The sequence below is a fragment of the Zophobas morio genome, unplaced genomic scaffold, assembly GCF_036711695.1.
Source record: "Zophobas morio isolate AGI-343-1 ecotype UQ-CSIRO unplaced genomic scaffold, CSIRO_AGI_Zmor_V1 ptg000002l, whole genome shotgun sequence".
In the NCBI taxonomy this organism is placed as follows: domain Eukaryota; kingdom Metazoa; phylum Arthropoda; class Insecta; order Coleoptera; family Tenebrionidae; genus Zophobas; species Zophobas morio.
In genome coordinates, this window is record NW_026972107.1 from 442,452 (window position 1) to 453,729 (window position 11,278).

The 11,278-nt window shown below is 27.2% G+C and overlaps 1 protein-coding gene across 1 annotated transcript; it reads left to right on the forward strand.

Moving 5' to 3' along the window:
- The first annotated feature begins 387 nt into the window (after positions 1–387).
- LOC135123188 (uncharacterized) lies at positions 388–1,992 on the forward strand. Its single transcript, XM_064047685.1, has 5 exons — positions 388–625; positions 675–812; positions 864–1,160; positions 1,291–1,404; positions 1,458–1,992. The coding sequence occupies exons 1-5, from the start codon at positions 554–556 to the stop codon at positions 1,929–1,931; spliced, it is 1,095 nt and encodes a 364-aa protein (XP_063903755.1). The 5' UTR covers positions 388–553; the 3' UTR covers positions 1,932–1,992.
- Positions 1,993–11,278: the final 9,286 nt, after the last annotated feature.

An 11,278-nucleotide genomic window follows, 5' to 3' on the forward strand; every position in this document is an offset into this window, starting at 1 on the left:
TTTTTTACTTTTCGGATTTTCTGTTCGATATTCCAGTTTTTCGATTATTCGATTTTAAATTTTTCGATTTTTTAAATTTAGGAATTTTACAAAGAAGCGGAATTTGTTGGATTGTACTTCAGGCGAGGAAAGTTCTGTCGCACTAAACTTGGACCAATTTTTTTGCTTTAAATTTAAAGGGCTTACATGTACTGAACAGACGCATCTATTTTTAAGACAGGAAGAGATTGTTTCAACAAAATGGTGCGCCGCCACACTGTACCTGGAACGTGAGAAAAGTTTTACAAAGTCAGTGAGCATGGCATAATCAAACTTGAAAATTTATTGTATCAACAACATTCAAAATCTCGCGCGTTCGAAGTCCATGAACTGGTTCTTCGCATTGAACCATGTTTTCCCCGCTCCCACCAGTTCCCAGAAAGCGCTGTTGTGCGATGTGTCGTAGTTGGGCAAACCAGCGGAAATCCCAAAAGAAATCGCGAACACTGTGTGTGTGGCAGCGAGTTCTGCTGGCGCTAGTCTGTGAGTGCGACGTTTCGGAACCCGAAACAAGATGACCACTTCAGAGAAGAACCCTCTCATCGGGGTCCGAATTGCCACCGATTACAGAGCAATCGGTCACATTGTGAGTACTTTATTTCGCTGCGACGCAGTGCGTTAATTGTCAATTTCAGGTGGAAGGTCTACTACTCCTCCTGTTCATGACCTTCACGTTCGCCACCTATGGTCTACACACGTCCTTCGTTCTACTTTCAGTCCTCGGTGTTTTTGAGGTTGTTCGAGGATCCTTGTTACTGCGAGACATAATCAACGTGAGTAAATTAACAAACCCTGGTTTTTTTTTACAATCACGGCATTTTCAGGACAACCAAAAAGGCCTATATGGGTATCTAGCGCTCAGTTTCATAAATTTTATTCTGAGGCACGGATATGGAAACTCGAGCGACGTACGTCACTGGTTCGGGAGTAACTCGGGACGGAGCTTCGACTCTATTTACTTTTTCGTTCAGTTGTTCCTTTTCTTCTATGAAGGAATCCTGTTTTGCTACGTCGTCAGATTTTATGGGAACATTGAGGTGTTTCGCAACGAAAAAAAAGGAAATGATAATGTCAACGTATGGATACGGATTTTCACCCACTATCGAGCTGTTGCCCATGCGGTAAGTGTTTGTCGACTGGTTGCGCGCGCATCTGCGTCAGCTGTTTCACGCCGTTTTTACACCACTAAAATTCGCTTCTCGTATCCGATTGGTGGATAAAATTAATAGGACTAATCACGACTGTTTGTAGGTGGAAGGACTCATACTGTGTTCGCTCATAGTCGCTTCCGTAGGGCAACTTTTTATTGTATATGGTATTTTTGAGGCCGCCAAAGGGACTTTGTTACTCAAAGGAATCAAAAAGGTTCGTGTTAATTATATTATAATTTATATTGTTACATTACCACTCTTTTACAGGAGAGCGTCATTCTCATTCGGATATATTCAGTGCTACATTTCTCCATGCTGTGCATTAAAATAGCGCTCGGAATATTTGCGGCTGCAGTATTGTTTGTGTCCGACCCTGTCTTCTTTATTACTGTTAAACTAGCAGTTTTATATCTCACGTACGAGTGGTTTTTCTTTTTCTGTGTCTACAAGTATATACGGACTCTGATTAGGCGTCGACAGAGTAAACAAGGAAGCGAAGGGGGGATCCCCTATGAAAAGCTCGGTGAGTTCATGGGGATCGAGCGTGAAAAAAATGGAGTCGAGAAATCCGGTGAATATTTGGGGGTGCAGTGTGAACAAAGTCAAGCAGATGAACCCAGTGCACATTTGGACGCGAAGTGTGAGAAAAGTGCCGTGGAAAAACTCACCCAATATTTGGAAGCGCAGAATGAGGAAAAGGGAGCGGAAAAAGTCATCCCGAATGTGGAGATGCATATTTAAGTGATAATTTTGTTAAACTAAACTTTGTATTGTATTTTTTATATTAAAATGCTTATGCTTGTTTGTATGTTTTTTGTTTGGTCCAAAGTTTTTAATGGGGTTTCAAAATTTTGGGGAACCATGGCAGAACATTAGATTCGTTTAGAAACAGGTCATAATTTTCCAAAAATAGAACACCAAAGCCCCCCAAAATTACAACGTCTACAAACCCACTGGACATGGCAAAATAGTAATTTTCAAGATTTAAAAAATTGGAAATTTGTGTCATAATTATCAAAACTAATTTTTTTATTTCGCTCCATTTGTATAAATTGTATCAAAACTTACTTCCATAGATGTTGTGTCCCAATCATGACCCATTTAGAGGTTTTGTTTACATGGTTATCATGGAAACCGTGCGTCCAGGCGCTGTATTTGTCTGCTCAAACATTGACCACTAGCATTTTCATTCTGCGCGAGTGAAATTGTTTTATTTTAAATTAAAGTAATGAATTCCGTCCAATATTTAATAAAAAATCGTCCTCTGTCTTACGACGGTAAATTTTAAGTTTTTCGATTTTCCAGCTTTCAATTTTTAGATTTTGCAATTTTTTGATTTGCAGTTTCAAGAGTTTTCAATTTTTCATGTCTTCTATTTTTCGATTTGTAAATTTTCGTTTCGGTCTTTTGTTTACTTTATTTTTTCATTTTTTCGCTTTTTCGATGTTCTGATTGTATAATTTTTTTTTCAATGTGAAATTTTTTATTTGTACCTTTTAGATTTTTTAATTTTTCGTTTCTTCAATTTCTGATTTGGAATTTTTCTGGTTTTCATTTTAAATGTGTAATAATTATTATTATTTTTAAAGTTTTTTTTCAATTTTACGATTTTAGAGTTTCTCGAGTTTTCAATTTTTCGATTTTCCCATGTTTTAGCTTTCAAATTTTTCGGTTCGATTTGTTTCTTCTTATTTCCAAGTTTTTGATTTATTAATTGTTTTCGATTTTCAGCTTTTCAATGTTTCAGTTTTATGTTTCTTCAGTTTTTCGATTTTCTACTTTTTCGATTTTGCAATTTTTCTTTTTTTCAATTTTTCGGTTTTTCCATATTTCCCGATTTTTCAGTTTATCGATTTTTAACTTTTCGAATAAAAAAATATGTAAAGCTGAAAAATCGAAAATGAAAAAACGTAAAGGTATAAAATGAAAACTTTGGAAAATCTAAAAATTGAATAAACGAAAAATCATAAAATCCAAAGAAACCTTGAAAAAATAAAAGTACATGAGAAAACGAAAAATTGTGATAAAAATCGAGAAAATGAAAATAAAAAAATCAGGAAAATCAAAAATAAAAATGAAAAACTTGAAAAATTGGGAAAACGAAAAATTGAAAAAACGAAATATTAATAATATAACATTAACAAAAAAAATTATAAAAAATAACTTTCCTAGTTTTAAAATAATTAAATTAATTTCCTAAAAATTAAAGAAATCAGTAAATCGGATAACTGGAACTCCAAAAATAACAAAATTGAAAAATTTTAAAATTCGAAAATTGAGGACTAGAAATTTGAATTTTTCGTTTTTTCAATTTTATATTTTTGAGTTTCATGATTTTTCAATGTTTCATTTTTTCAAATTTTGATTTACAGTTTGCATAGTTTTCTAAGTATATAATAATTACTATATTCGATTTATAAGTTTCTCGACTTTTAGTTTCTCCATGTTTCAATTTTTCGGTTTTTCAATGTTCTGATTGTATAATTTTTCTTTTTTTCAATGTGAAATTTTTCATTTTTTGAATTTTTCAATTTTGCGATTTGCAATTATTCGGTTTACAAATTTTCGATTTTTTACCTTTTAGATTTTTTCATTTTAAATGTGCAATCATTATTATAATTTTTAAAGTTTTTACTTTTCAATTTTACGATTTTAGAATTTCTCCAGCTTTCAATTTTTCGATTTTCCAATGTTAGTTTTAGTTTTCCAATTTTTCGATTCGATCCGTTTCTTCTTATTTCCAAGTTTTTGTTTTATTAGTTGTTTTCGATTTTTAACTTTATCGATTTTCAGTTTTTCAATATTTCAGTTTTTCGTTTCTTCAGTTTTTCGATTTGAAATTTTTCGATTTTCCACTTTTTTGATTTTGCAATTTTTCGGTTTTTCTGTTTTTTTCCGATTTTTAATTTTTCAAATAAAAAAATTTGTAAAGCTGAAAAATCGAAAATGTAAAAACGTAAAAGTATAAAATGAAAACTCTAAAAATTGAATAACGGAAAAATCATAAAATCGAAAGAAACATTGAAAAAATAAAGTACATGAAAAAACGAAAAATTGTGATCTAAAATCGAGAAAATAAAAATAAAAAAATCAGGAAAATCAAATATAAAAATGAAGAACTTGAAAAATTGGGAAAACGAAAAATCGAAAAAACAAAATATTAATAATATAACATTAACAAATGACAAAAAAAAATAACTCCTAATTTTAAAATAATTAAATTAATTTCCTAAAAATTAAAGAAATCGGTAAATCGGATAATTGGAACTCCAAAAAAAATAAAATTGAAAAATTTTAAAATTGGAAAATTGAGGACTAGAAATTGGGATTTTTGGTTTTTTTGAATTTTATATTTTTGAGTTTCATGATTTTTTTTTTCGATTTTACAATTTTTAGATTTCCCAATTTTTCCGTCCGTTTTTTCTTTTGCGCTATTTTTGGATTTATAAGATTCTCGACTTTTAGTTTTTCCATGTTTCAATTATTCGTACCTTCAGATCTTTTTTTTCTTCAATTTTACAACATGCAACTCTTCGAGCTTCCGTTTTAAAATTTTTAGTTTTTCGATTTTCCAACATTCAATTTTTTGATTTGTTGTTTCAAGAGTTTTCAATTTTTCGATTTGTAAATTTTCGTTTCGGTCTTTTGTTTACTTTATTTTTTTCAGTTTTTCGGTTTTTCAATGTTCTGATTGTATAATTTTTTTTTTCAATGTGAAATTTTTAATTTTTTGGATTTTTCAATTTTTCCATTTGCAATTATTCGGTTTTCCAATTTTCAATTTTTGACCCTTTCGATTTTTTAATTTTTCGTTTTTTCAATTTCTGATTTGGAATTTTTCTGGTTTTCACTTTAAATGTGTAATAATTAGGTATTACAATTTTTAAAGTTTTTTGTTTTTTCAATTTTACGATTTAAGAATTTCTGGAGTTTTTAAATTTTCGATCTCCCAATGTTTTAGTTTTTCAATTTTTCGATTCGATTCGTTTCTTTATTTCCAAGTTTTTGATTTATTAATTGTTTTCGGTTTTTGACTTTATCGATTTTCAGTTTTTCGTTTCTTCAGTTCTTCGATTTGAAATTTTTCGATTTTACAATTTTTCGGATTTTCCACATTTTCAGATTTTTCAGTTTTTCGATTTTTAATTTTTCGAATAAAAAAATTTGTAAAGCTGAAAAATCTAAAATGAAAAAACGTAAAAGTATAAAATGAAAACTTCGAAAAATCTAAAAGCTGAATAAACGAAATATCATAAAATCGAAAGAAACATTGAAAAAATAAAGTACATGAAAAAACGAAAAATTGTGATATAAAATCGAGAAAATGAAAATAAAAAAATCAGGAAAATCAAAAATAAAAATGAAGAACTTGAAAAATTGGGGAAACGAAAAATTGAAAAAACGAATAATTAATAATATACATTAACTAACAATAACAAGAAAAAAATAATAAAAACTTATTTTCCTAATATTAAAATAATTAAATTGATTTCCTAAAAATGAAAGAGATCGGCAAATCGGATAATTGGAACTCCAAAAATTACAAAATTGAAAAATTTTAAAATTGGAAAATTGGGGACTAGAAATTTGAATTTTTCGTTTTTCAATTTTTCATTTTTTCAAATTTTCATTTGCAGTTTGTATATTTTTTTCTAAGTATACAATAATTACTTTATAGTAATGCTAAAATTATTTTTAGCATTTTTTGATTTTTCAATTTTTCGATTTTAGAATTTTTCCATTTTTCAGATATTGGCTTTCAAAGTTTTTCACTTATTTGATTTATTCAAATTTTTCAATTTTTAATTTTTCCATATTTACTTTACAATTTTTAGATTTTCCAATTTTTCCGTCCGTTTTTCTTCTGTGCTATTTTTCGATTCATTACTTTTATTCGATTTATAAGTTTCTCGACTTTTAGTTTTTCCTGTTTCAATTTTTTGTTTCGCAATTTTTCTAATTTTCATTTTTTTTCTGCAATTTTACGACATGCAACTCTTCGAATTTCCGTTTTCAAATTTTTAGTTTTTCGATTTTCCAACTTTCAATTTTGCAATTTTTTGATTTGCAGTTTCAAGATTTTTAAATTTTTCATGTCTTCTAATTTTCAATTTGTAAATTTTCGTTTCGGTCTTTTGTTTACTGTATTTTTTTCAGTTTTTTGGTTTTTCAATGTTCTGATTGTATAATTTTTCTTTTTTCAATGTGAAATTTTTCATTTTTTGAATTTTTCAATTTCTCGATTTGCAATAATTCGGTTTACAGATTTTCGATTTTTTAACCTTTACATTTTTTAATTTTTCGTTTCTTCAATTTCTGATTTGGAATTTTTCTGGTTTTCATTTTAAATGCGTAATAATTATTATGAATTTTAAAGTTTTTTACTTTTTCAATTTGACGATTGTAGAATTTCTCGAGTTTTCAATTTTAGCTATTTTATTTTTTAATTTCTCGAAGTTTGGTTTTTCAAATTTTCGATCTTCCAAGTCTTTGATTTATTAATTGTTTTCGATTTTTAACTTCATCGATTTTCAGTCTTTTGATTTTTAACTTTTCGAGTAAAAAAAAATTGTAAAGTTGAAAAATCGAAAATGAAAAAACGTAAAGTATTAAATGAAAACTTTGAAAAATCTAAAAATTGGAAATCAAAAAGTTGAAAAATTGAAGAAACTTAAAAATCTAAAGATTAACAACTGAGAAACTTTGAAATCGAAAAGTGCAAAATCAAAAAACTGAAATATATATTGTAAATTCGAAACATTGAAAATTAAAGAAATCGGAAAATCGAATAATTGGGAAACCAAAAATTGCAAATTTGAAAAATTTAAAAATTGGAAAATCGAAGAATGGAAAAATCAAAGATTGAAAATTAAAAAATTGAATAAACGAAAAATTGTGATAAAATCGAGAATGAGAAATTGGAAAAACGAAATATATATTGTAAAAATCGGTTTTCAAATTTTCGATTTTTTACCTTTTAGATTTTTTAATTTTTGTTTTTTCAATTTCTGATTTGGAATTTTTCTGGTTTTCATTTTAAATCTGCAATAATTATAATAATTTTTAAAGTTTTTTACTTTTCAATTTTACGATTTTAAAATTTCTCCAGTTTTCAATTTTTCGATTTTCAAATGTTAGTTTTAGTTTTCCAATTTTTCGATTCGATTCGTTTCTTCTTATTTCCAAGTTTTTGTTTTATTAATTGTTTTCGATTTTTAACTTTATCGATTTTCAGTTTTTCAATGTTTCAGTTTTTCGTTTGTTCAGTTCTTCGATTTGAAATTTTTCGATTTTCCACTTTATTGATTTTGCAATTTTTTGGTTTTTCTGTTTTTTCCGATTTTTAATTTTTCGAATAAAAAAATTAGTAAAGCTGAAAAATCGAAAATGTAAAAACGTAAAAGAATAAAATGAAAACTCTAAAAATTGAATAACGGAAAAATCATAAAATTGAAAGAAACATTGAAAAAATAAAGTACATGAAAAAACGAAAAATTGTGATATAAAATCGAGAAAATAAAAATAAAAAAGTCAGGAAAATCAAATATAAAAATGAAGAACTTGAAAAATTGGGAAAACGAAAAATCGAAAAAACGAAATATTAATAATACAACATTTACTAATGACAAAAAAAAATAATAACTTTGTATATTGTATAATTTTTCTTTTTTTTCAATCTGTAATGTAATTTTTCAGTTTTTGAATTTTTCAATTTTTCGATTTGCAATTATTCGGTTTTCAAATTTTCGATTTTTTACCTTTTAAATTTTTAAAATTTTCCTTTTTTCAATTTCTGATTTGGAATTTTTCTGGTTTTCATTTTTTTTTTCAATTTTACGATTTTAGAATTTCTGGAGTTTTCAAATTTTCGATCTTCCCATATTTTAGTTTTCCAATTTTTCGATTCGATTCGTTTCTTCTTATTTCGAAGTTTTTGATTTTTAATTTTATCGATTTTCGTTTCTTCAGTTCTTCGATTTTTAATTTTTCGAATAAAAAAATTTGTAAAATTGAGAAATCGAAAATGTAAAAACGTAAAAGTATAAAATGAAAACTTTGAAAAATCCAAAAACTGAATAAACGAAAAATCATAAAATCGAAAAAAACAGAAAAAAAAAATACATGAAAAAACGAAAAATTGTGATATAAAATCGTGATAATGAAACTAAAAAGAATCAGGAAAATAAAAAATTAAAATGAAGAACTTGAAAAATTGGGGAAACGAAAAATTGAAAAAACGAAACTTATATGTATATTGTAAAATCGAAATATTAATAATATAACAATTAACTAATAACAAGAAAAAATAATAAAAAATAATTTGCGTAATATTAAAATAATTAAGTTAATCTCCTAAAAATTTAAGAAATCGGTATATCGGATAATAATTGGAACTCCAAAAATTACAAAATTGAAAAATTTTAAAATTGGAAAATTGAGGAACAGAAATTTGAATTTTTCTTTTTATTTTTAGAATTTTTCCATTTTTCAATTATTGTCTTTCAATGTTTTTTCACTTACTTGATTTTCAAATTTTTCAATTTTTAATTTTTCCATATTTACTTTTTCAGTGGTACACTTTTTCGATTTACAATTTTTAGATTTTCCAATTTTTCCGTCCGTTTTTTCTTCTGTGCAATTTTTCGATTTATTACTTTTATTCGATTTATAAGTTACTTGACTTTTAGTTTTTCCTTGATTCAACTTTTCGTTTCTTCAGAGTTTTGTTTCTTCAATTTTGTGATTCGCAATTCTTCAATTTTTCATTTTTTTGTTTCTTCAATTTTACGACATGCAACTCTTCTAACTTCCGTTTTTGAATTTTTAGTTTTTCAATTTTCCAACATTCAATTTTAAGATTTTGCAATTTTTTGATTTGTAGTTTCAAGAGTTTTCAATTTTTCATGTCTTTTATTTTTCGATTTGTAAATTTTCGTTTCGGTCTTTTGTTTACTTTATTTTTTCAATTTTTCGGTTTTTCAATGTTTTGATTGTATAATTTTTTTTCAATGTGAAATTTTTAATTTTTCGATTTTGCAAAGTTTCGGATTTTCCATATTTTCCGATTTTTTCGAATAATAAAATTTGTAAAGCTGAAAAATCGAAAACGAAAAAACAAAAGTATAAAATGAAAACTTTGGAAAATTGGTTTTTCTATGTTTCAATTTTTCGTTTCTTCAGATCTTTGTTTCTTCAATTTTACGTTTATAAATTGTTAGTTTTTCGATTTTCTAACTTTCAATTTTTAAATTTTACAATTTTTTGATTTGTAGTTTCAAGAGTTTTCAATTTTTCATGTCTTCTATTTTTCGATTTGTAAATTTTCGTTTAAGTCTTTTGTTTACTGTTTTTTCAATTTTTAGGATTTTTCAAATTTGCGATTCGCAATTATTCGGTTTTCAAATTTTCGATTTTTTACGTTTTAGATTTTTAATTTTTCGTTTCTTCAATTTCTGGTTGTCATTTTAAATGTGTAATATAGTGAACCAAGAGTTATAAGGTTATATGGCCATCATAAAATCATCCCATTGTGTCGAAGTTAAGTTGTTTACAATAGAAAAGGTTTTAGGGTCGTAAATAACGTGTCCACTGCAGCTCGACCGGCTCGTGTGGTTTCGTTCAGAGGCGGCTTTCACTAAATATGAAAATCCACCACTCCACTATTTCTTTACTACCTGCAGCCGCTGAGGGTTCCGAAATAATCACTCGCTTTGAAAGCCGGCCCTGTTAAATATGAGCAAGAAATGTTTAGAAGATGATTTATTGCCAACCGGTAAGCTTAGTGCGAACCACACAAAGCGGGTATTTATTTGCGGTCAACTACTTTTATGATGGCCATATAACCTTATAGGTCTTGGTTCACTATAATTATTATAATTTTTAAAATTTTTACTTTTTCAAATTTTCGATCTTCCAATGTTTTAGTTTTTCAATTTTACGATTCGATTCCTTTCTTATTTCCAAGTTTTTGATTTATTAATTGTTTTAGATTTTTAACTTTATCGATTTTCAGTCTTTGTATGTTTCAGTTTTTCGATTTTTAACTTTTCGAATAAAAAAATTTTGTAAAGTTGAAAAATCAAAAATCAAAAAACGTAAAACTATAAAATGAAAAGTTTGAAAAATCTAAAAATTGGAAATCAAGAAGTTGAAAAATTGACGAATCTTAAAACTCAAAAATCTAAAGATTAAAAACTGAGAAACTTTGAAATCGAAAAGTGCAAAATCAAATAATTGGAAACCTAAAAATGCAAGCTTGAAAAATTTTAACATTTGAAAATCGAGGAATGGAAAAATCAAGGAATGCAATTTCAAAAATTGAATAAACGAAAAACCATAAAATCGAAAGAAACATTGAAAAAATAAACTGCATAAAAAAACGAAAATTTGTGATATAAAATCGAGAAAATGAAGAACTTGAAAAATTGGGGAAACGAAAAATTGAAAGAACGAAATATATATTGTAAAATTGAAACATTAACAATATAATATCAACTGATAACAAGAAAAAAATTATAAAAAAATAATCCAAAAATTTTAAAATTGGAAAATTTGAGAATAAAAAAATTGAAGATTGAAAATTTGAAAAATTGAATAAGTGAAAAATTGTGATATAAAAGCGAGAAAATGAAAAATAAATAAACAGAATTTTTTGAAATGAGGTCATCAAATTGTTGGTGGGGATGTGTGCATATAAGTAAGCTCGTGATGTTTCCAAATTTTGATCATTTTTTGCAAAAGTTAGTCATCAGTACTTGCTAAGATAAAACTGACTTTAGCAAATGGCATACTCTCTAAGAAAAGAAAGGGTGGGTGGGCGGGACTAGTACCTGTTAAGACTGATTTTAGCAAATGAGATACCCTCTAAGAAATGAGAGGGTGGGTGGGCGGGGCTACAGATGGAAATCCTTCGTCGCTGAAGCACAATGGAACAATCCTTTTCTTGAACGATTTATAAAATCACAAAGTACAGGTCCAGGAAAACCCTATTGAACCAATTGAGGCTACAAGACTCACGTTGTCTAACCAATAACCACACCACGCCCGTTGCTCACCAACCCACCCACCAAATTCGAAATTTCCCTCCG

Excerpts from the sequence above, each read along its gene's own strand:
- LOC135123188 (XM_064047685.1), top strand. The coding sequence starts at position 554 with ATGACCACTTCAGAGAAGAACCCTCTCATCGGGGTCCGAATTGCCACC. Across the intron at positions 813-863 it reads TACTGCGAGACATAATCAAC|GACAACCAAAAAGGCCTATA; the intron begins GTGAGTAAATTA and ends CGGCATTTTCAG. Across the intron at positions 1,405-1,457 it reads TACTCAAAGGAATCAAAAAG|GAGAGCGTCATTCTCATTCG; the intron begins GTTCGTGTTAAT and ends ACTCTTTTACAG.